We start from the raw sequence: 26,804 nt of genomic DNA on the forward strand, positions 1-26,804 counted from the left end.
AGGGTTTAAGATACAAATATGTTTGTGGAAGGGTTTTGGTTAGAGTTCAGATTATGGATGAGCAGAAAATATTCCTGGAGTGCTCAAAAAACACATGTGACTTCTGATTTGCAGCTGGACTGCAGTCCACATCTTTAGGGAGATGAGAAAAGTACACTCACAGCGATGATGTTGACAAAGTCGTTCTCCCCCAGGGTGTCCAGGATTGTAGTGATGGTGTGCTTGGCAATGGTCATCCTGAGTCCTTTCATGCTGCCACTGATGTCAATGACGATCACTATATCCTTTGGGGATGTGGCTGCCTGAATGTACCTGCAAGTGTGCAGAAACAGAACACAGTATACATGGTGGTAAGCCTCATTTCTCCATGGTTACTTTAACCTTGAAGAAAAACATTATGCTCCAAGGGGTTTGGAATACATTTTAATAAATGATACCAAAAACACTTCACTAAGTGGCAGTATAAGTTCATTTTGGTAAAATTAACGGGGATGTTTTCACTTTAACAATAATTTTGTATGGTGTCCTACAGTATATCAGTGGACAATATGCTGTATAAATAGAATACAAATGAAGGTTAACAATAGCAGTTAACAATAACTTAAAAGAATAATAAGTATGTATTAAAATATGTTTGATTTTTTTTTAAATTCTGCTAATTCTGTGGTTCTTTCTATGCAGTTGATGACTTGGTATGAGAATCTTACTGTAATAATGGACTGAAATAAAATAATAATGACACATACAGTATTTTGCACAGATATCAGGTATCAGACTTGCCTTCTAAAATTAGCACTGGGGTGTTTTTTGCGAGTTTAAATTTGGACCTCGAGCCTCACCGTGGCCTGTTAAATGTTAGCATTTTATCTTTACAGAGCTTGATGATCTAGAGATGTTGATAGAAGCTGTGATTTACACTGTGCAAATATGAAAACATTTTGGTAAATTGATTACACTCTGCAAAGTTATTTAGATAAACGCAATCCCCTTAAAAATAAAACACTTTCACAGTGACTGGGTCCTCAACATTTTATCAAAAGCTTTTGTCACCAGCATAATCACTTCATGCACACATACAGTACAAACTGAAATCATGCTTTATTAGACATAATCAACAATAATGGTAATTAACACCCACACTTAAGACACTGCAAATGATCTAAGGGAACAGACACCTACAATGTCTTTTATGATTTCTTTTTTCTTTGATTAAGAATACTGAATCAAACCATTAATATTTTATTTCAACGTCCATACTTAAAATGTACAGTAAGTACTATCATAGGATACACAAAAATAGCAATATTAATATCTATCATCCATCCATCCTTTGCTTAATCCAATACAGTCTCACAGGGGAGCCAGAGCCGATACTGGCAAGCACTGGGAGCAGGGCAGAATACACTCTGGATGGGACACGAGTCCATCAAGGGCACACACAGACTCAGTCACATTCACACCAGGAACCAATTTTTCCAGAAACCAGTTAACCTATCAGTATATCTTTGGAATGTGAGAGAAACTGGAGCACCCAGAAAAAACCTAGAAATTGAACTCAGGGCCCCAAGTCTGCTAACCACTATGCCCTCTCTCTCTCAATATCTATCAATTTAAGATATATAATATAATTTAATAATGAAATTGAATAATGAAAAGGGCTGTCTTTATGCAGCAGAGAGGCTGGCTTGAATACAGCTGTCTGAAAAAACACTAACCAGGAAAAAAGCTGCCTTTATGCAGCGGAGAGACTGGCTTGAACACAGGACAGTCCTCTTAGGATTTGAGAGGCAGGGTGGAATGAAGCTGTCTGGATAATGGGAAGGCTGTCCGGAATGGCTGCGGAGAAAGCTGAGGAGCTGCACTTTGGAGGGGCCAGCGAAAAAGAAAACTGGTTGAAAATGTACGAGACGAAAAGAAAGTGAGGGCTGAATGGCTCTTCTGATTCAGCAGTGTTCGGGCAATCGTGTTTGTTGGATGATCGTTTCAGTTTTGCAAAGCTTAGCACTGAGGGAGCGCTTAGTTCAATGTGGGAGCACTGAATAAGTGGAGGAAAAGCCATAAACAGTCTTCTTATTTTCGGGATGGTCTGCCTGGTTGAAAGATTGATGGTCTTTGGGAGATGTGCCCCACATGAGTTCGCAAGGGCTCAGAAGGAGGCTGACAACCTGTGCAAGTACACTGGCAGCCTAGAGCAACATCGGCACGGGATGAGTCTCTCCCAGCCCAGGCTTAACAACATTTAATTGAAACAAAAATGATTGAGCATTATTAAACATTTCTGAGATATGGCAGTACCTTTTATGATGTACCAGTACCAGATTATGTTGGTATGAAATTCCTTAGTGCTGTGGAAATCTGATTTTGCATACTGTGTATCACATACTGTGTTTTTTTCATGCTATAGTAAATACTCAATTGAATAATGATATGCCTTGAGATATGTGTTTTATATAGAGATTTGTGTACAAAAACAGGAGGTACCCAGAAGAGATTCCTAATAAGGACACATCTTGGGCCTGGTAATTCCCAGTAGTATAGGTAGTGCAATCACTATAGTTACTGAGATCAAGCCATGCCAGCTATAAAAAGTCAATTATGTCATCATTTAATATGCAATTTGTTTTTAAAGTGTGACAATAATGAGCAAGTGCTCATACATGAGAATAATAATGCTATAGATTATGTATATTGGATATGTAGGCTATTTATCCCCATCTTTGGTGTCTGCATTGATTACTGCTCAGGCATCCAGTATTATTTGAACTCCTAGTTAGAGAGGGATGAGATCTATTGACCATGACTTAAGAGTTTGGCAAAATTTAATTTGATAGTATCCCTGACCGAAAATATTCAGACAATCATGCTCAACAATATTTGAAACTGTAATTCTCCAGAGTCCCAAGAACAGGAGAGATCATGAGGAAAGAAACAGTAGGAGGAATAAGGTTTGGAGTAAGAGGGGTTCCAGTGCCCCAGACAGTCTTTACCACCGGATATTTTCTTGATGAACCAAAACCATCATATGAACCATATGTATAATAACAATGTGGCTACAATATGTTGCACAATGCTGAAATGAAGCCAACCCTTACAGATGTTTATAAACATTCAGATTTTATTGCTAATAACGTGAGTAGGAATTATCTAATACTCAGTGATTCAGACAAGATATTCTAAGCCAGGCGAAACATACATTTTATATAGTGTTCATTGCTGAATGAAACTGGGATTCTTCCAGGGCTAGCGGTGAAAGCTTTGGTGGCATGTGAACAGAGATCTACTGTATCTAACCCTGTGTGCTTATTCCCACACAGCCATGGCAAAGTGAGCATCAGTGGCCAGGAATGTTCCTACAGGGAAAGCAGGAAAAGAGGATTGGGATAGGGGAAGAAATGAACCCCAAAGTTGTGGTGGGTAGGATCACCTGACAATGAAACATGGCAGAAAGAGGAAACAGAGGAAGGGAGAGCATGGAAAAAGTGGGGATAATGGAGATAGGGGTGGGGGAGAGGAGAAAGGGTGGGAGCTGTTATTCTGGAGGTCTGGGGAGGGATGACAACATCAGAAGGAACAGAAAGAGAAGAGCATCTTGGTGACTGTGGGGGGCTGGTCATTTCTGAGGTGCATGGAAAAGGAGAGGTTGGAAGAGCTGCTTCTTCAGAATCAGGGTGGAGGGAAAAGACGAGTGCCCTCCTTGGCTTGAAGGAGAATGGCACATGGATCACTGATGGTAGCAGTATTAGGAAACCTGGTGAACATGAGGAGACAAGCAACAGCACTGATTGCTTTGGGAAGTGCAGGGGAATATGCAGTAAATATGGAGGAAGAAAGACAAAGATGGGAAGTGGAAGGCAGCAAATGAACAAACAAAGAACATTTTGCGTGTGGAGCCTTCTTTAGACACACTTCTTTTCAGTATGGAATAAAACTTTATTTGTTCATTTGCAGCCTATGCATGCTGACACAGCTACCTACTTGAAGGTAGTGTGAATTCTATTTCTGGCAAATGGAAATGCCAAGTGAAAGAAATGTTTATCTCTGGCAAGATACTGCATTGTGGCATCTCTTACATAATTGTTTGTGTTCTGAGTTTATTCAAAAAATGGATGCCTTATCTTTAACGATATATAGTAATTGTTCCTGCTTCATGTCCCATTACTCTGTCTAGGTTTGGCCATTATGCAAAGGGTTATGTGAAAATGGTGCTGATACTGGACACTTTATACTAAAATCAGTACTACAAAAGATAAGACTCCAAATCTGTTTTCAAATTTTATCTCTTGGACACCGTAGAGTATTTTGTAACATGCTTAAAGCCCTAAAACACTAAAAGATTATCAGCCTGGGCTACAGAACAGCAGGATCCAGACAACTATTGAGAATGAGATTTAATGAGTTTTAATGGTCCACGAAGCCGATCCACCCATCCATTTTATAACTGTTTCATCCAGGGATGTGGGGGAGCTGGAGCATATCCTAGTAAACAATGGGCACAAATCGGGACCAAGAAGCAGATGTGACAGACATCAGTACTTAATTTAGTTTCAAAACAGCACCCTAATCCACACAAGACCCACTGGTTGAGGCAAAACAAAACATCACATAATATCTGAGTGATACTAATTCAATTCAGCATTAGAGGATTAACCAGACAAAAAAATTAAAAAAAGGTTTTGAGTCCTGCAAAGCTGATGTAATTTGCTTTTATTCATCTCTCCTTTAGTCTATTTTACTGCTGGTAAAAGGCACTGGCTCTGATGCTCCAGTTCACGATGTGTTGCTAACCACAGAGATTAACTTATTTTCCCCGATGAGCTCCTAGGTGATTGTACTTGTACAACACACAATCTAATCTGAAATTTTATCTTGGGCCAGCCGAGGTAGCCTGACCTGGGATCCAAACTTTTCTAACATGACATAAATTAAGGCTTGATGTTGTGAGGTGGTGCTTACTACTTACTACTGTGTTTATGCATCAAATGAAATCAGAACAGTCAATTTTATCTCAAAACAGCAACTATACTAAAACCAAATAAAATATTTTCCCCAAGTAAAGCTAAGGAATCACCAAGCCTTACCAATTCCGATTCCTACAGTCGAAAGCAATAACTCCATTTTCATCTGGTGTCCATTTAATACCTGTAAAAAAAAGCAAATGCAAGGCATGAAGTCTTAGACTGACAAAGTCAACCCAACAGATTTCATCAGAAGGAACAGCAAAGAACAAACCAGAGTGGATGCTATCTGGAAGTGCATTTAATACTTTATTGCCATATGTAACTGGCACACATACTGGTACAATGGAATTCTAACTTACAGAAAGTCTCTCGATTGTTAAAAAAGTGCAGACAGTGCATCAAGACAATATACAAACAAACAGCAGACAATGTACAAGTAAACAAGTAAATAGTCAAATTTAAACAATGCAGACATGTAAACTATGACTGCAGATGTGCAATAAATAAAATTACAATGAGGTAGATGGTGTAGGTGTGGACCGAGGGGCATGGCCAAATGTGTTCGCCAATCATACTGCTAGTGTGTAGAAGCTATTGAGGAATCTGGTGGTGAGTGTCCGTATGCTCTTGTATCTCTTGCCTGAGGGCAGTGGGGTGAAGACCACATGCCCGGGGTAGAGACTGTCCTCTGTGATGGCCAGATGTCCTTCTACCATGGCAGAGGTCCTCATAAAGCTGTTTAATCTCGGTGAGACCACAGCCGATGATCTTCTGGGCCATATTAACCATTCTCTGCAGTGCCTTTCTCTTGAGAGAGGAGGTGTTGCCGTACCATACGGTGACCCCGTTGGTGAGGATGCTCTCAATGGTGCAGCGGTAGAAATTCAACCATTGCTAGAGGAAATAGAGGCACTGCTGAGCCTTCTTCAAGATAATGTACGTGTTCACAGTCCAGGTTAGGTCATTAGAAATTTGAATTCCCAAAAACCTAAAGCTGGTGACTATTTCCACTTCTGATCCATCAATACTGAGTGGGCTCTGAATGTGTGGCCTGTGTCTCCGAGAGTCCACTATTAGTACTTTTGTTTTACTCATGTCCAAGTCCAGGTTATTGCTATGACACCACCTCAGCAGCTGTAGGACTTCTTCCCTGTAAGCGGACTCGTCATCATTGCTGATCAGGTCTATTATAGTGGTGTCATGCGCAAATTTAATGATGCGGTTGTTCCTGTGTCTTGCTGTGTAGTCGGGAGTGAATAGGGAGTACAACCTTGGACTCAGACAGCAGCCTTGTGGAGCGTCCGTGCTCAGGGTGAGTGATGTTGATGTTTTATTACCTATCCGCACCATCTGTGGGCTCTCGATTAGGAAGTCCAGCAGCCAGTTGCAGACAGAGTTGCACAGTCCTAATCCCCTGAGCTTTGTCACCAGTTGCCACCACCAATCTCTTTCAGCATTCTCACATATGAATTCTTAGTGTCCAAGTGTTCCCAGGCTGTATGGAGAGCTAGGGAGACAGCATCATCCACTGATCTGTTGTTTTGGTAAACAAACTGCAAGGGGTCCACTGACTCCGTGATGGAGGGTTTGATGTCTGACAACACCAGCTTCTTCAGGCATTTCATCACTACAGATGGTAATGCTACTGGGCAGTAATTGTTCAGGCACGTCACTTTTGCCTTTTTGGGGACTGGAACAATGGTGGTTTTTTGAAGCAGGTGGGGACAATGGACTGTGACAGGGAGGAGTTAAAGATGGCTGTAAACACTGTGGTGAGGTGGGATGCACATTTCCTGAGAACGCGGAGTGATATCCCATCAGGCCCTGCGGCCTTATGGATTCTCACCCTGCTCAGAGTTTTCTGCATGTCCTGCTCTGAGAGTTTCAGAACAAAGTTGCCCTGTACACTTGGGGCCTTCTGAGGACAGGAAACACTTATTTACCCAAATGGTTTTTTTAAACATGAAACAAGCTATCCAGCCGTTTTTTGAAGCCAATACCCCTGATTTGTTTCACGAAACAGGTCTTTGCATAAATCAACTACTGGGATATTTGGATGAATTAACTAATAACTATAAAAACAGACTAGATGGGCTAAATGACCTCCTCTTGTTTGTTACTATTATGTTCTTATTAGTATGTTCTTTATTATTAGTTATTTTATTATTAGTATGTTCTTATATTGTGGTCATGGTTTGTAAGGACAGACCCAGACACCTGATGCTGATTTGTAGGAAGTAGAGCTGACCCTGTTCACTGACAAAGCACCTTTACTAGCCACTAAGGAGTCTGTTAGTTGTAGATTTTAATTGTTTAAAGCCACTTAAATATTATGTAATTTCAATTTACCCATGAAGTATTCTAGGCAGAATAGACCTGAGTCCTTGACTATTCAAAGTTAATTGAGATAAGTCCATGGCAATTGCTAATCAGGTTCTTTTTTAGTACATCTAAATTAGCACCCCTAAGTTTTGTAACTCATTTTGTAAAAATAAATGAAGGCAAACTGAGGGACTGATTCAGTTTTATTAAGGGATTAATTAATTATGTGAGAGCTCACGGATGGAAAATCCACAGGCACTGGGCTCATGATGGACATGTGATACAATACTCTTGAGATGTGCAGATTATTTCACATCTCCTCCCCTGTGCAACCCTTCTTCACAGCAAAAGACCCTACCAATTACTATGAACCCCCCCCCAATCTAATAAATCTAAATAATTTCTGTCAGTATTTAATTAACAGACTATCTGCAGCTGGATCCTTATTACTTTTTTGCTACTGTAGATGTCATGCACTTTGGAACATGTACTGTATTGAGTTTCCAATTTGTCGCAAACATAGTGGTGGAGTATCCCATCCCCGGTCCTCAAGACCCCACTGTCCCTTCATTCAACTTGTAATTTTTCAGTTTGACATTTCAACTGCATTCAGCTCTGAAACTGTCCATGTGTGTAATCAGCAGCTAGCTAGGATCTTTTGTATTCGATCAGTTTCCTTTTTATATGCAGTTGCTAAAGTTTTAAAAACAATAAACATGGCTTAGCACAGCACAATGCATTCATCTATTTTGTTAACGATGTACTTTAATACTAAGGATAGAAGAATGTTGGACTTCCTTTTTACCCCCCACACTAACAAGAATGGTGGAGTGGTGGCACTGTGGATATGGGTCTGTGCCAGTGGCTGGAAGGTTGCTGGTTCGTATCCTGTGGCTGGGAGAGGAATCCTACTCCATTGGGCCCCTGAGCAAGGCTCTTAACCCTAGCTGTGCCAGGGGCCCCATATAAATGGCTGACCCTGTGCTCTGACCCCAAGCTTCTCTCTCCCTGCCTCTGTGTCTCATGGAGAATAAAGCTGGGGTACACGCAAAGACAAATTCCTAATGCAAGAAATTGTATATGGCTAATAAAGTGAAAGCTAATGAGTTGAAATCCCTGCTGTAACTTTGCATTTTCTGTGGTAATATTGTGCGAGACATTTTCCTCAGATTGTACACAATCTGTAAACAATACAGCAAACACCCCCCTGTATAAGTGGGTTGCCATCACATCGTTGTAAATAAATAAAATGCTAAATTAATCAATCTGGTGTAATAAAGGATCTCAGAAATGTCTACTGCAATTTTCTCCAATACTACAATGAATAGTTTTCAGACTGTTCATTTCTCTTTCATATACTTTAAATGCTCAAGAACTCCTAATGATGTTGGCCACATAAATTATGTTTATTTTCCTTCGCAGGTGGGTCTGTGAGTTTCCTATTGGTTCTGTACCTGGGTAGAGTCTAAAAAACCCAGTGGAGCTGCCAAAGTACTGCCAAGTGAGAGTAGGGTCCCTCTGGAAGTTGTCCACAAAGATGGGGTTGAGAGCCTCTGACATGTAGACACCATTGAGAATTTCTGGATCTATGGAGAAGGCAAAGAAAAATCAGTCAACATCTATCAGTCGTTCTAATTCACAAAAAAGCATATAACATATCAAATGTAAGGTTATTTTCATTTTAAATCTTTGTGTGGGGATGTCCCTGGCTGCACTAATTAAAACAAATTATATTGATTTTGGATTGCATCATTTCTGGATACAATCAAGAAATTACTGGAGGTGGCTCCAGAGCCCCTTTCTTAGCACTTCTTTTTTTGAAATGAAGAGAAAAGAGACCAGTAGCTCAGCCAGTAAAAGCTCTTGCCTGAGTGTTGGCTGAGCTTTGTGATACAAAGTTTGTGGGTTCAAGCCTAACGTGCTAGAAGCCATCTGTGACCTGTGAACTAGAGGATTAGATCAGTAAAATGGGAGTGTTCTAGGATCCTGTGAACAAAATGACATCCTGGCCCCTTATCACCTCTTACAAAAGAGACTCACAAGTTGCTTTATTATTTCTGTTCAGTCTCTGGTATTTTTTACCGTGATCAACATACAGTCTTGTCTTGTCTTGTATTGGCTATATTTTAGTTCCATATCTGTGCTCATTCTGTCATCTGACTTGCACTTAGTGATGGTTTATTAAGTTTTTATATGTGGAAGAGTGTCTGAGATTGCACTCTGTCTATTTAGATTTGAAGATAAGTTTTTGCTATCCTTAAGATCAGTGAGACAACTGCTAAATCAATAATTCATCCTGAAACAAATCTTATTTAACAGTTTATACCAAACAAAATGAGGAGGCCTGCTATGATTTCAAATCAGTCCCATTTTCTTTCATTTCAGTAAGTATACTGCCTCCCCTGGACTTCCTCCTGGGAAAACTATACGTTTTTCTTGTATGACTTACACAAATAATCTACAGGAAACTTTTAGGCAGCAGTAGAGTGTGTTTGCTAAGTGATTATTCATCTTACAGAAATCTTAATTGCATGGTTTTTAAGCAAAGCTTTGCTTCAGCACCAGAGTTCATTAAAACAAACTTGGCAGGCTGCTGTTTTTAATTCCCTCCTTACTAACTAATTTAATACTATTAAATGTTATTGAAAAACATAAACATTTTTAAAAACACTAACTTTATGTTGAAGTTATTGCTCCAGAGAACAGTGCTGGACAAACACTTCACGATTCTGAATTTAAATTTTCTTCTGATGGCTTTAATATCCCAAGTGCATAGATACTTCATTGTAATAAGCTGAGCTAAGATGAGCAATTCAATAATAAGTCAGAAAAGTGTATTGAATCAAAACCAATCTTTGTTGTTCCTGTAGCGCTTGAGATGTGTTGCTGGAGTGATCAGGCAGCAGTAATTTGTTCAGCAAGGCTCCTAGTAAATCTGATCCAAACTGATCACTCTAATTACTTGGATTTACCTAATCCAGTAATAAGTTTCACCTTAGGCGGTTGGCCTTTAAGTGATTACCTGCTGGAAGTGTTCCCACAGAACGAGATAATAGCTTATCTTAAACCATCTGATAACAGATTTAGCATAAGCCAAAATTCAGTGGCCTTAAAAGTTTCACATAGTGTACTGTAGGTAGACCCACACAGAACAGATGAATTCCATATAGGTGCACTTATATTACACAGTCAATCTCCAGATGATCCGACATGTCACACAGAGAAACACAGTAAATAAACAAGGATTCCCTTTTGAAGAATGTCCGAGTCTTGAATCACGTTACCAACGTGCATTCCTGATACAAACAACGTTTCAAAAAGCACATTCAAGAGAATAAAATATATCATCCCCATTCTAATTTTTTACAAATATCACAAGGTTTTGCTAACTTCATACTTCAAACTCAAGGCCTTATTCACTCTTGGAATCTGCCCTAAAGGTGGGAAGTGACATTTTGTATCTTTCCATGAGATAAATCAATTAATTTTCTTGTAAGGAATTCTCATGTTATTTCCCTCTGAGGGCTTCTAAACCTGTTTCTCCTGTGACAATGTAAGAAAGCCTTGAAGCCTGTTTAAAGGCAACATTGTGGGCTAAAGCTTGAATTTTTCATCATATGAAAATACAGTAAATTCCATAGCTACTATATTTTAGGAAGTAAACTTCAAGACTGAATGTGAGAAATGTATATACTATATATAGATATTATTCTGGAATTTTAATTATTTCAAAGCCAGGAAATCTGGCATAACCATTGATTATTTTTATATTAGTTTATTATTATCAATTGCCAAGATTTCTGTGCAAGCAAGGGAGATAGGAAAGAAGACATGTATATTTTGAAGGGAGAGCAATATTAATCTATCAGATTATTTAATGAATGAAAGCCTGGAATTTGCAGTCCGATAAAGGAAGCTGCTGAGACAGACAGACTCGTGGATAATTTTTTTCTTTAACAGCACATTGTCCTGACATAAAGGGAGGGCAAAGTTGAACTGTCTTAGTTCTCATCACAATACGTGAAGGGGATATCCCCTTTCAGAATTCAGACACATACCTTTTCTCTTATTTGAGAATTTGAAAAATCATACTCCAAAGCACAGGCATTGAAACTTTTTGTTTTCTGAAAGTACTGTAGATGGGGTGGTGGGTAACCATAAGAATACTGTCAATGTATCGTCTTTGCAGCCAGTACCTTTGTTATAGACGTTGGTTGGGACTTGAATGTCACTGAGAGAGGTGTTGACAGGCAGGTTATTGAAATGCTCGTTGTTTTCCAGGACAAACTCACTTCCCAGCTCCAAGTAGTTCCCATCTTCATCTTTTTCATTTATTTTCACTGCATTGTAATAGTCAAACTGCAGAAAGAGTAACATTCACACTGGACTTGAGCAAATTAACAGGAAAAATCAGGTCAGAACACAAACCAAATGGACCTGTTTCCATTTTTTATCCATCCCCGTATTTTTGAATCGCTTCTTCCAATTCAGAGTTAATGGGAGTAGGAAGCAAGCAACAGGAACACCAGTCCATCTTAAGGTGCGCATTAGCAATTATCTGTACTTCTTATTTATACAAATAATGCAAGAAATATTTGTTGTGTCTAAAAAGTCAGACAGACAAGAAAGTCACTCACCACTATTGATGCATTGGATTTGTGGTATAAGTCAGCATCCTCTGCAGCTTCAACCAGCCTCTACATACGAATTAAATAAAAAATAAGGAAATAAGGTAAAAGTAAAACAAAAAAGATTAAATAAGGAGAAAGCTAGGAACAGAGCAATAATAATAGCTTTCCTATCTAAGTTTTTCACAGGAAAGCCAGAACAAAACAAAAAAATAACAAAAAAATGTTAAGCCAACCAAAGTTGCACTGTACTCCTCAGAGATTGCGGATTTAACTGGAAATCAACACAGCAACATGAGAATACATTTTAGTGTTAAATAAGTGTTTTCCCCTCCAAACGATCCAAAAGTCTTTGCATGATGTAATGGACCATTGAGGAAATGCACTCACTTGGGTTATGATTCTGGAGTGATTCTACACAGATCACGAAGAGAAATGAGAAATTGCTTTACCAATTGAATGAAGGGGAACTTTTAGGTAGGCTGAATAGTACGAGCCCAGAGTAAAATTTTACCCTGAACACTGGGATTAACATCCTTTCTGAAAATAATAATTCCTTACACTTATATAACACTTTTCTGGACACTCCACTCAAAGTGCTTTACAGGTAATGGGGACTCCCCTCCACCACCACCAATGTGCAGCATCCACCTGGATGATGCGACAGCAGCCATAGTGCGCCAGGACGCACACCACACACTGTAGAACAGAGTGATGAAGCCAGTTCAGAGATGGGGATTAGTAGGAAGCCGTAACTGGTTAATTTAGCCAGGACAACGGGGTAACACCCTTACTCATTTCGAGATACGCCTGGGATTTTAATGATCACAGTGTCAGGAACTCGGTTTTACGAAGGACAGCACCTTTTTACAGCATAGAGTCCCTGTCACTATACTGGGGCAAAAGGACCCACACAGACTGCAGGGTGAGCGCCCCCTACTGGCCCCATTAATACCTCTTCCAGCAGCTCACAACTGCTTGGTTTCAGTGGGTTGCCAGTTGTGAGTTGCAGGATGATATGGCTGCTGGCCATGGCCATGTAAATGTACTATGGGATCTTTAACAACCACATGACTGGAATAATATCTCATTTGAAGGATACCACCTCCTACACTACAGTATCCATGGTCACTATACTGAGCTATTGGTGTGGAAGTTCTGTTCCACTTACTGCTCTGCCAGCCCCACTTAGAGCAGTAACCTGGTTTTTCCTGGAAGTCCTATCTACTCAAGATTTAGCTTCATTCTGATTAAATTATGATCAAGTGGAATTATAGCAGTCATAAAGGAACAAGAATTTATTAGGTGGATGTATGTATCTGGTATTCTCTGAACTGATTCCAGAGAAGCAACATAGTGACCAAAACTGTATGCAGTATTCAACATGAAACCATGTTGAGTGTTACAAATGTTTACGACATGTTTGAAGCGATCGACATGTTATGGAGGTCATGGGCAAAATAACAGTGAGATCTCAAACCACGTTCCGGATCGTGGTTGTTTTTTAGACCAAAGCTTGATTAAAGAATCACTTCACAAATGAAAAACTTAAAACTTATTTAGAGAAGCATAAAAAGTCTCCAGCAGTCCTACATATATAACATCACAAAAAAGATAAAACAGTCTAAATATGTGATACTGTAGTAATGTAATATAATCAAATAGATTTTCATTAGTTAAACAGTACAATGTGTTGTATAGTTATTGCATGTTGTTTGATTACGGTGTTTTGTAATCTTTTGTGTTTTGGATCTTCCAAAGGAGACATGCTAGAGGCCTCGGAGTGGGTCAGCTACGCAGCAGGAGCGTTCTTTCTTGTTTCTCATTCAAGCAGTAATTCCTCTTTCTCCGCCTTGATTTCCATTTTACGAATTGCAAGGCACAACTCAAATTTTGCCTGCCGTACCTGGGCTTCTTCCTGCACCTCCATTTACAAGCGGGCCAGACAAACTTTCAGGCGAGTCTCGTCTTTCGACCCAGTGGAGACAGGAGAAAACGGTTCAAAGGGAGGTAATGTGGCCTTGACGTCAGCCTCCGCTAACTCTTTAGCCACCACCTGCACCTCGTCCTGTTCTTCCATAGCCATAGCAGGTTTAGCACCAGTCCCAGGAGACCCAGCGTCCTTGCTCACTAGTGCAAAGACTTCAAATTCCACTAATTTATCAATCACAGCTCTCTTAATGTCCCTTTTAAGAGCTTGTGTTGATACCTGAACCTGGAAGTGATCTGCAATTTGGAGCAATTCATCCTTCCTGCACCTATCCAGCTGCTCAAAGGAAGGTTCCTCCACAAGCTTTCGGAAATCAAAAGTAGCCATAATTACCTTGCCAAGAAAAAACACAATCCAAATTTCAGAATCCTATACCAGTCCTTATTCCACAAAGAAAAAAACAAATAACACTATCCAGACCCAAAATGCACAAATCTACAAACACCCAAAAAAAATACAAGCCCCCATAAATGTTATGACCCCAAGTGTCTAGGGGTAAAGGGGTGTAACTTTTAGGATAATTTTTTGGATGCAGGTGGGTTCTGGTGAGGAACTTAGGAAGCATGATGACAAGGCTTGGTGCATAAGGTGAATAAGTGACTGGTATGAAAGTAGGACACAATAACACACAGGATAAGGCAACTAGAATGTTGCCAAAGAAAAGAAAAGAAACAAAATGGAGCTGGCTAAGAAAGTAAGGGAAAGCTGTCCTAACTACAAAAGAAAACCCGAAACACACGGTCTTCGGTGTCTTTAAACACCCTAGCTAACCTTCACTGACTACCCCAAACCACACAAGACAAATGACACTCACCTGTACTAAACTAGTGTGACTAATACAAAAATCAACTACATGTGTAAAGTGTACCCAACAACCTAAACTAACCCAATACACAAGAGTTCACACAAATACACAAGTGAACTACGAATACAAACGAGAGTAGTAACTGGGTACAAAAGAACACAGAGGCTGAACATATAACAAGTTTGGGTAAGGTAATGGCTTAACAAGAATAAACACAAACAAAAGTACAAAGAGACTAACCCAAACCAACAAAACAACAAAGCCGAAGCTTTACGAAAACACCCACACAGTGGAACAAACCCAAAGCAAAAACCAAGAAGCAAATTGAAGCAGGACCGAAGTCAAATGAAAGGCCTCTTCCTTCTGAAAACCTCCATGTTATATACTGAATACGATGAGCTCTGATTGGTTGAGAGTAAATTGAAGATGACATAATACGGAAACAATGGTGTAATGATGGACCAATGGGAGAGGGAGAGCAATCAAAGTCAGAAATGTGGAACAAAACAACAAAAAACACATGGACCACACACTGGGATGTAACAATGGTGTACTGTATGTGTCCTAGGGACTAATAATAGAAACCTAATTTTGAGACAGTAGACAGGAATCTGTACTGTCTCTCGTTGATAATACCTCAATTGACTCTGCTACTTGAAACCATATCAATTTTACCTAATTTAACCAACTGATTGGCCAGCATTCCTATTTGAACCTGGTCTTTAACACAAAAATTGTTGATGAGACCCCTAAATCCAGGAAGAGTTTGTTGGCACTGTTGGGTTGATTAATGTAAGAATAATGTCTTATACTGTAGGTTTTACAAATAGCTGTCTCAGTGATTATGTTCCACTTTCATCATTTGTCCAGATAACTACTGTCTGTATAACACTCAAACTAATTTAATAATCACTCTCGTTCAACATTATAAAAGTTCAAGCTCCTGAAAGAAAAACAAAACAGCTACTGTATGTGCCAAATTCTGTATATGGCATAATCAATTCAGTGACGTTGAAATGAAGTGCAAACAATTTGAATTCAGTTGAATTGTTTTCACTTTTTAACATGTTTATTGTTCAGTCTTACTTTTACTGCTTTCATCTTCCTCCCCAGCATTTCTTCCATCTCTTCAGCAAATTTCCTCACCAGGTCCAGGCCGTCCACTTCTTCGATCCTGATGACTGGCTCCACTTCCTTATATTTCTGTTAAACAGAGGACCACAGCAAATCTTACTGGACTGGACTGAATCTGTGAATCCGTGAGGCCTCAACGTAATCTGTATTAAATAATAATTTATACATTTGATTTAGAAAATCCAAACTAAAAGATGTCCTTAAGATAAAGTAAGAATAAATGGTTCATAAGGATAGAAGACAAAAGAACACAAGATTTTTTCAAATTTAACCTTAGGCTTTGAAATAAAAATTTAAAATTTTAAAGTCGTTTTAGTAGTTTAATGGTGCAGTACCATTCTTTTGTTTCTTTGGGAAGAGCCTAATAGCACGGGAACAGAACTGCCCTTCACTCAGAGTTGGTGCTTTAGTCTTGGGGGACACAGAAGGTTAGGTCTAAGAAAATTATTATTAGAAAATTAGACTATTTATTGGACAGAATCAGTTTTGGAAATGGAAAAAAAAAAGTAATTTTCTCCAGTCCTGGAAAATCCAATGGTCAATAATCTTATTAGAAATACTGCAGTTTTAAAAAATACTCTGCATAGGCTGAGCAATACTATTTATTGCTTTTCTTTTGGATAGCTGAGATGATCCAAGGACTCCAGACAAAAGAAAATGTAAAATAATAGGGAAAACAAAACAATATGATTATATATTTGGGACATTAGCTGGATTATTATATTTTAGGCAGGACAAATCATATGATAATTATTAATTCTTCTCATTTATGTAGTGTTTCAATTGAAAGGATCCAAAAGCAATTTACCTTTGAAGTTCTGCACCCACCCGGGTGATGTGAAAAAGCCATATAGCAGTCCCACTAAATAACGAATGTTGTAAAGTTTTATTAATACATTAATAAATGGCTTTACCAACATAAAATAAGGGAGAACTTCAGGAAGGCCAAATTTTACAAACCCATAATGGAAGTTATCCAGAACACTCCTAGGATAACACCTCTAAAATCTGAATAGGATCTTTAATGAACAAGTTAGAATCTTAGTTTATACACTGCATGTCTGAAGGACAGCATCTCTGCTAGCACAGTGTTCCTGGGAACCATAATGGGGCTTTGGTTTGGAAAGTCAGGCACACGAGACACAGTGCCACCTACTGGTCCACCAGTATCACTGTGAGCAGCAACTTGGTTTTTCTTTGTACTGTAAGTCTCTGATCCTAGTACTGACCATGATGAGCCTGGATGAGCTTCTGAGCCTTGACTAGGTCAGACTACAGTGTTGTTGATTTATATGTATTGCCTTGCAAAAATATTCACTCTATTCCCGTGGTGTCCTGCTTTGCTGAATCACAAATAATGTTAACACATTGTATGCATAATTAAAGCACGCTTAAAAGCTCAAACTGTATGGTTTTATGGCTGAAAAACATTAAATATTTGCACAAACTGCAAAGAAAATCCAAAAATATGTTGATTGCATACGTGTTCATTTCCAGAGTTGAGAGTTGGTTGATGCTACCTTTGGCAGCAATCACATTTCAAGTCTTTTGGATAATTGTTTTTATTATTATCATGACTCATTTCAACTCCTTTTACAATGTAGCAATGAATATACTTATGCACAAAACTGAAATTAAAGAAAAAGTGAACTTTGCGTTAACAGAAACGTACTGTAATTAGTACTTTCCTGTGATAGCTGCTACTGAAATTAAAAATAATGAATGATTTAGTTCAATATAATCTTGGTCAGAAAACAGTCTCACAAATGTAGTTAAATATATAAAACAAAGTGTAATACTGTATTTCTAACACTTAGTATCTGTTTTTTAAAGATCGCACTCATAAATACCAAAAACATTTTACATAAGGCAATAATCTCTCTCTAGAAGAGAGCTGGGCACTGGGAGAACAATCCACAATTTCCCAGATTAACCATCATAAAATAGCCTACTGCTCAACATACACCTATAACCATGTGTTACTACCATCTGCAATCAAAGAGCCTGGCACTAATTTTCTTAATTTAGAGTTAGGGTAAAATTGATAATATCCCATATTACATATTAGTAAATTTAATTAATTCTAATTTTTATGAGTAGCAGTACACATTCATATACAAAGAAAAGTTAAAATTACTCCAGATTTACAAAGTAACTCAGAATAAACTAGCAAGCTTTAATATCTCCATCCTCAGCAATTGGTATGGACCACATCAAAAGCTTTTCATGTTAAATAAGAATGCCCTCCCTAGTGTGCTGCACTATTTACAAATCAGCTGGGCCTCTTCCCTCTGACACGTCTTGTTTGTAGCATTCAGCATGCGCAGGATTTGTTGATAACTATAGCTATTAAATAGGGGTTTTAAAGCTTAGGGACATGGTTAATCCTGAGTCCTGCTGTTGCTGTTGGAACTACTAGACCGGAGTGAAGGCTTTACAGCACCTGCAAATGCATATCTTTGCTTCTGCTCCCACAGACCGCAGGAGTCACCTGGGATTGCTAGCCAGTCAGAAGATTTACCACTGCATCGGCTCCTGGAAGAGTCTTGCTCTCCGTAGGCTTTGACACTGACCTCAGGTGAGTCATGACATGAGCATGACATGAGAGTGTCGGTATTGTCCTACAGTACTGTATGACTCTACCTCAATTCACCCCTCTCAAACAGGACCTTAACATGGGCTGCTAGAGGCTTAAATTCTGCCTCAGAGCTTCAATCCCTTTACTTTTAGATCCAATTTCCAGTAATTTTCAGGCATGGCATTTCCAAGAAAATCTAGGGGCTAGAGAGATTGCCGCATGCTAATTTAATTCAGTATTTTCCAAGTTAGAATCAAGTACTGTTTTGCATGTAGTGCATTAGGAAAACCTGATCAATTAACTGAACCAAAAATAAAGAGATACATTTATTATTTTTATTAATTTCATTATTATCAGTTGTTTCATAACACTAATATCGATATTTTTGATGAGAGGGACTAATGGATAATATTTTTAAACACGTTCCTTCTGCAGTACAGATCACACCCAATGAGAGTTATTGAATAGAATAACTAAAGACTCAAGTCAGCAACCGTGATTTGAAGCATGTACAGTACTGTACCTCTGCATAGGAGCATCTGATCTGGATTGATCTGGAAGGTTGGACAAAGCTAAACCAGGTACTATCTTAAGAGGACCAACTTAAGAATTTCTCCCAATTATTCATGTGCTACTGATTGAAAAAGGTCAAGAAAATTACCAAAACATTTATACTGCACTTGAGGACCAGGATTAGACACCTCTGGTGAGATGCTTTTAGTTTCCACATAAAAGAACTTTGCACATGGCTATCACAGCGCCTGAGCAAAATTGATTGGAAATTCATCTCATTGTGATTTGAAAGCAATCTACTGTAGCTGAGTGAACCTCACGGTATATATATTATGTCATTACTGGCAGAAATACTGTTGAACATCCTTAAAAGCCTACTGTAGGTCTCAAATTGATTGATGTTTCAGGTGAAAACACTACTAAATTAAAAGTTTAATCTTTTGTGCAACAGACTCAAGTGGACCACAACATCAGCCACATTAAGAACCTAGGTCATCCCATGTTTCAGATGTGATTTTAATGCTATACCTCTGCTTAGGTTTACATACTGTACAGTACAGTATATAACAAATATTTTTTGCTAATTTTAAGTGTCATAACTGCAAATGTTAAAGCAATGAAAGACGAAAGCTTTGCAAGTTTGAATACTTTTACAAGACAAAGTATGCCACGTGTACTATATATCGCATGGTATAAAAGTATCCTGCAAAATATCCAAATAAAATGACAGATGGTGGGAAAAAATCTGCTCGGGATGCCTTTAAGGAAAGCCCAGAAAAGAAAATATGTTTAATTAAAGTTAGAATAGTAGAGTCATACATGTAGTGAAAACACCAAAGGAGAGAACAAACATTAAGCAGTGCACTCCTGGCTGTTCTTCCCCATTAAGGGCTGTTCCATATGTTTGGAAAAAAATAATTGTTGTATTATTATGACTCTATCCTATTAATTTTTTGGGGGACAAATTAATCATCCATTCATTTTCAGACTGCTTTATCCAATACTGGGTTTCAGGGGAATCAGAGCCTATCCAGTAAACAACTGGTAAAACTTGGGTTACATGTTCATTCTGGACGGGATGCCAGTCCATTACAGGACACACAGACTCAAAGACATGGAAAGACTCAAACTGGGGCCAATTTTCCCAGAAGCCAATTAACCTACCAGCATGTCTTTGAACTAGGAAGAAACCAGAGCTTCCAGTTAAACCCACGTGAACATGGGGAGAACATACAATACAAGCTCCACACAGATACAACAGCAACCCAGGAACTGAACCCAAGGCCCCAGTACTGTGAGGCAGCAACGCTAACCAGTGTACCACCATACCACCCTGCAAAACCAAGAATCTATTATTAAATAATGTTATTTTTAACAGGACAAAATGACAGTATTTTAGAACAGTAATTTTAACAGGTCAAAAGGAATACAATTCTCATACACCCTGGACTTTTTTTTGCCATCTCAAGGTTCACATGGCTCCAGAGACTGTCTCCGATTCACCAAATAAGCTCGAAAACCAAACCAAACCAAAACCAAATATTTAGTTTTCTTTTATACTGAACCACTATAATAAATGTACCAAATTAGGGCAAAAACATATTTTAGCCATTTTTCTAACAATGTTTGCACAAAGGTTTGTGCTGAGACTTGGTGTTGAGGTGTTCCAGGCCTTTACCCACTACTGGTCTGAGAAACAGAGGAAAAAGGAGTTTCTACTAACAAAAGCTCTAAGTAAATGTCCTTGAAGCACACAAAATGAAGACGTCTAAGAGACTACACATATCTAAGCTGGCAAACGAAGAATAGAAAAAGCTGACTGAGGCCTACAGCCCGACAGCAAAGATTGGACTTTTTAATTAAGAAAATAACCCTACCCTCCAGTCAGAGCAATGAGACAGTCAGCAGCTCTGTGTAACAGGATTGAAAATGTGTTTCTGTATTTGCACCAAATCCCTAAACCCTAGTTCATTGTACAGCATTCTATTATGCATGTTTTAATTTGAGCTTCAACAGCCTGCATTTATTTTAGTGCGTTTTGTTTATTCCTGCAGCTTGCGATCACTGTTTCCCTCAGTCTGCTTTTCCTTTGGCTGAGAGGAAGTGAGGACAACGTCATGCTTGTAAGGCAATATTTGCTTGAAACTATTAAGGCTCCTTAATTGGCATGCATATGGCACATAATTACAGTACATGAAAGGTACAAGACTCTGAGGACACAAGTATTGAAAATCCTCAAGGGCACAGACAAAATCAACCCACCAGACTTCTGCAGAATAATGAGCTACAGGACAAACTACAGTACGTGCTTACACTTATATAGCGCTTTTCTGGACACTCCACTCAAAGCGCTTTACAGGTAATGGGGACTCCACTCCAACATCACCCATGTGCATCATCCACCTGGATGATGCAACGGCAGCCATAGTGCGCCAGAACACTCACCACACATCAGATATCAGTGGGGAGGAGAGCAGAGTAATGTAGCCAATTCATATGTTAAACTGAGGTCCTGATTCTCAGTGGTCATTAAAGATCCCAAGGCATTTCTTGCCAGTTTAGGTATGGTACATATGAAGTGGTTTGTCAAACGACATGACATTAGGCACAATACACACATACTGTAGACATACTGTAGAGTATGAATTTAAACTGGAACAATGTGGTTTGGAAGAAAAAGCAACCTAGTTAGATCAGTAAAACAAGGACTTCTTAGTGAGAGGTTCGTACAAGGTCTTATAAGAATTAAACACACATTTTTAGTCATTCAGATAGTAAAATTTATGAAGGGTGTATAAGGGCTACAAGAAACCTATTATTATAGTAAATCAGAATTTTCCAGCATAGGGTCTGGAAAGCCTCAGTATATTTAGTCTTATAGGCTACATTTAAACATCTTTTTTTTCAAGATTGGGAATAACATGAGAGTTATTGATCAATTAAGCATGCACAGTATTGTTTTCAGTTAAGAACACTGTGGTCCTTTAGGGTACAGGCTGTTCTGAGTTTTATTTCAAATGATCTCTAAATCTCTTGATTTAGCAAATCACCTGTTTAATTGATTAGAATTAATTTGTTCTAGCATAACAAAGCAAATTTGTCTTTCATCTGTCTTTTACGTTGCGCTGTGGGTCTGAGGTTTAGTGATCAATGAAAAATGCTGAGTTAGATTAGAGAGATAAATAGTGCAGGCATTAACAGAGATCGTAAATGAACCTGTAAGAAGAGGCTGTACTCAATTGATCCCTCTATAAAAAAAAGTTCAGGGTTTCCGTTAGACTAAGGGAAGCAGTTTGGATATTCTTTACATTAAAAAAGGGAAAATTACATTTAGTTATCCCTGAAGGTTAAACAAGAGAAAGCTAAAAGAGAAAAAAATGCTGCTGCTCCCCTTGGTGCAAAGGTGTTTACACCAGTGCTGGTTCAGCCTGAGTCACAGTTTTACGAATATAAATTATTGTAGAGGTTACAGCAGGTTTTGTTTGCAAGAGTGCATACAGTTGGTGCCTCTGCACAATGCTTCTAGGTTAGATAAGGTTAGGACACAACCTAGTATTTAAAGAATTATGATTTAGTGGTTACCTGAAATCTGCTGGTTTGGGGCTTAGAGACCCCTCCTGTAAAGCATTAGGATAGCGGGGAATACATCTAAAAGTCCTGATCTACATTATACATGATATCGTGGTCAGTAACTTCACTTACAATCTAACAAATATAACACTGTTGAGACAGCATTGAACCACACGGAAGGTTATATGGGTATTTGCGCAGTGGCTTTTTTCTATAATGAACACTGTGTAAATAATTCCATGCCGTTTTGATGTAAAATCACCAAGGAGTTTTGCTTAAAATGGTTTTGCAATTTTAAAGTTTAAAATGGATAAAATAAAATGTTACTTTGAATCATTACTTTGAATCAGATTATAGATTTAAAACAAAAGAGATAGAGACTTTCCCACAAATCATCTTTTAAAGCAAGGCATTAAAAGCCAGGCAATATAGTAACATCAGTCACATTTAAGACAATAGCAAGACTTGCTAATGCAGTACAATGATTTAATATCAGTATCATCTCTGATTTGAATGATGTTGGTGGCTCAGTGAGCTCTAATGCACAGAACAGCTCTGTCCTTGATGTTCCACTTCCCTATTTTGCAGTTACACACTTACCAGTATAAAACCTTGCAAGTGATATGTTGAAATGAAATCCCAATATATCAATATATCAATGTACAATATGTATCATATGTATGATACAGATTGTACATCATGATGATTATATACAGTATGAAGAGATTTCTTTTAAAATACATTTTTGTATGTTGTAGTACTAATTTACTGCCCTTTATTAGCTATACAATGCACCCAGACATCTCCAGTTTAACATGCAGTGAAATGTTAAAAATCCTTGTGCATCTTTTTGGCACTTTTAAATGCATTCATTCAAATGTATGCATTACTGAAATCTTCCTGAGATGTCCTACAGTGAGAGTCAGCACAGCACCCAGTACGGGTATAAATAAATCTGGTGAGTTAAGAAAAAGTGAACCTTTCAAGGTCTAGGAGTTTTGACCAAAGCGCTGTTGTCAGAAAGGATTTTGAGCTATTATAATTAGTTGACAAGTAAATTGCTCAGTTTATGACATTCCCCTTAGGGTGCAAGGACAGTAGGCTTTTCGTAGACAAGAATGAGCAAAGAAACATATTAGATTTTTTACCTATTGATCAAACAGCAAGAACATAAGAAAAGTGGATTTAGATTGCCAATCCACTGTATAAAAAAGTGACAGGTTCTGTGTTTTAAGTGAACTTTCTGAATTGGAAGAGAATCTAATTTATATCCTTAATCCTTGCAAACATAAATTGTACCTGCACACTCTTCAGATACTGTGTGCTTTCTAAGAAGGTAACCATGGACACGGGTACTGCTTTGGTATGCATTTTGTAATCATTATGAAATCCGATGATTGTCATTTTCTAGGACTTACTGGGGATTTATTGATTCTTGTACATTAAAATACTAAATGCGTCATTTTCTATATGCCCCTCTGCGGCTGATTGCTACTGTTTGCCATGCCTGATACTTTTTTAGAATTAAAATAAATCCTTTTAACCTGAAATGATGGAAAAGCACAACACAAAAGAAAACATTGAGAAGCTCATATTAAAATGAGCTTTAGTAGTGAAATCCTAATGAAATGCAGAAAAGTGCATAGAATCCATACTGCAAATGCAGGTTTATATCCTCTTAAATTGCACAAGCATTACTGTTACAGTTTTCTGTCTGTGTTCTACCGTGTGCTCCTGGTGGGATACATTTTTATGGTTGTTCTTGCAAGTTTTTCTGGCCAAAGTTTCAAAAACCTTCCTCATCCCAGTTACTGAATAATGTTCGGGGTAATTAATATTGTTCAGAGGCCTGTCTAAATGTCTTTTCTAATTTCAAAGTGCAAGTGGTCTGGTGATGCCCAAGCCTAACAGAAAAGCTGCCTCTGTGTTCTGACCAGACACAACTACAGTAATTAAGCATGGTGGAGTGAGTAGTCCCGGTCTTCATTTCTCATGCTTCTTCTTTGAGTTTTTCTTTTATTATTGTTTCCATTAGAATGAAAAAAATGCAGAACCATCCTTTACCTCCCCCTGCTTACCACTTATTTTTCTTTATCCATGGAATATTCTGTTTACTCTCCTGTTTCAGTCAAGCTAATTGGAATAATCAGCATGAGACGGTAAAGCTTGGCTTGTGTTGTGGCTGTGACTGTTCCACAAACAAACCGAATGCCGGCACAAACTACTAACTCTTCCTGAGAGGGAGTCACTCATGAAAATCACAATATTGGTACCGTGTCTGCAAAAAGGCATTTTTACAAGAGCGATTTGATCATTTCACACTCATCTTTTTAGTGTGTAGCTGAATGTTTAAAAATGATCAATACTGAGCTGTACGTACAATTTGTACTCTAGGAGCCCAGGGCCTCCAAATGCAAGAAAACTGGCCAAAGTTACAGCCCCAAAAGCCTGGGTTTGGAGGAGACAGATATAAAATCAGACTTGATGGAGTAACAGAGATTTTATTTTGGGCTTATATGGTGATATGCCATGTGTTAGTATAACTTTTTATTCATTCAGAAGTGTGATGCCTTCATTGGCCCCCTTGGGCAGTATTTTAAACCATATAATAAGCAGCTGTCATTTGTTGGGATTGTTATTTTTTTCCCCAATACTACAGTACCTGCCTTAGAATTTCCTCCATATAATATCACAATGTCAAGAAAATTCACAAATTGTTACTGTGATGTTCCTGGTACAGTACATGGAATATTGAGCACGAACCTTTATAAATTGTGAACAGCTCCTTCCAGCTCTTTTCTACTACGTTTCTTCTATACTAAGTTTATTCCTATTTGCAGGCTTGTTCTTTCATTCATCCATTTCTCCTCCCCTGACAAAGGTTGCAATGGAACTATTTTTCACAGCAAAAGATTCCACTTACTCCAGTGGCAGTCGCATGTGTTCCTGGGTGAGAGACATAGTATGGGATCTATGAGTGTTCTGGATACAGAAGGTCAAGGTTGGACATACCTAACAAGCACCTTGTAAACAAGTACCTGAACCACTTCAACTGGTTTTCCTTGATCTGGAAGACTTGTCTTTACTCTGAGGCCCTCACAGATATCTGGGTCATGCCCTGACACAGGGAGTAGGTCCAACAGCTCAACTGAACCAAATCAATGAACCAGATCATTGATCTTCTTAATAACTCTGCCTATTTATACATTCAAAGTCACAGGTTTATAAAACCTGTAGCATTTCTTTATGTTCTTTTTAGGAAAATGGAGGGGAAGTCATGCTTTCCATTCATTTAGCGTCATAAATCTTTCTGATTTCTGATTTTCTAAATTTAAATGAACTTATATGTTGGAGTAGTAAACCTCAATATTGGCAAGCAGGGTGTATCATTGAAAGCCTCTGATGAAACTTGAAGATATAATAATTCAATAATTTAATGCTCTCTAGCTAAGAATTCCTCTCACAAAAAATGAACTGTCCCAAAATGGGCTTCATTGTTGACTCAGCTCATTAGATCGAGTGAGATGTACGTCTGTAGATTAACGTGTCTGCCTAACTCATCTGTAAACAGGAGGCTCTGAGCCTGAGAGTCCCTTAGCTGAGGGCTCAGATAAATTGTAGCATGGGAGTGAAGCATGTCTCATGTCCTACAGTAGTTGGTCTGACAAGGGTGGCCCCATGTTACAGCATCACTCTCGGAGGATAGCGTGTGTAAGTTGGAGAAATTTGTGAAAATGTAGTGGGTGTGTCAGACAATGTGGACACACCTGTTTCATGCTCTAAAGTGCTCTAAAGAGCTCTAAAATGATGGTCATGCCATTTTAATTTAAATTTAAGTTAATTTAAGATAATCTCACTCAACCATTCTATTGAAAAGTTGGTTTATATTGTTAATAAAAACAATTTGAATACTTTTGTTCCTTGGCTGTGACTCACAGTTTGCTTCTAGACTGAGCACAATGTGATATTATCTACAGTATAGTATATTAATTACAATGCCAACTGGATTTTCATAATCTATTCATTTCCAAATTGCTTATCCATAATCAAAATAAACTGGATTATACTACAAAGTATAAATCATGCATCTTAAATGTTATGTTATATCCCAATATAAACACCATTATGATGTTTTAATTTTTAATTTAATTTCAACTTAATTATCAAGATGTTTATTTTTATTAAAATGTTATTTTTCTCGAACTTTTTCTGAATTTCAATCGTTTTGTATCAAATGTAATAACAGCAGATGAATTGTGCCTAATGAAGCACTGTTACTAGGAATCCTCAATAGCATTAGTAATAA

General features: G+C 38.3%; 1 protein-coding gene across 8 annotated transcripts in view; it reads right to left on the reverse strand.

Annotated features, from left to right (window-relative positions):
- cacna2d4a (calcium channel, voltage-dependent, alpha 2/delta subunit 4a) overlaps window positions 1–26,804 on the reverse strand; it is a 198,805-nt gene that overhangs the window by 152,790 nt on the left and 19,211 nt on the right. For all 8 annotated transcript variants that reach the window (XM_069192103.1, XM_069192098.1, XM_069192104.1 and 5 more), the window contains exons 3-8: window positions 15,790–15,906; window positions 11,918–11,977; window positions 11,477–11,639; window positions 8,735–8,866; window positions 5,079–5,139; window positions 162–312 (exon numbers count right to left, since the gene is read on the reverse strand). In XM_069192103.1, coding sequence (XP_069048204.1) covers window positions 162–312; window positions 5,079–5,139; window positions 8,735–8,866; window positions 11,477–11,639; window positions 11,918–11,977; window positions 15,790–15,906 — 684 coding nt within the window. The remainder of the gene's footprint in view (window positions 1–161; window positions 313–5,078; window positions 5,140–8,734; window positions 8,867–11,476; window positions 11,640–11,917; window positions 11,978–15,789; window positions 15,907–26,804) is intronic.

The sequence above is a fragment of the Lepisosteus oculatus genome, chromosome 7, assembly GCF_040954835.1.
Source record: "Lepisosteus oculatus isolate fLepOcu1 chromosome 7, fLepOcu1.hap2, whole genome shotgun sequence".
Taxonomy (NCBI): Eukaryota; Metazoa; Chordata; class Actinopteri; order Semionotiformes; family Lepisosteidae; genus Lepisosteus; species Lepisosteus oculatus.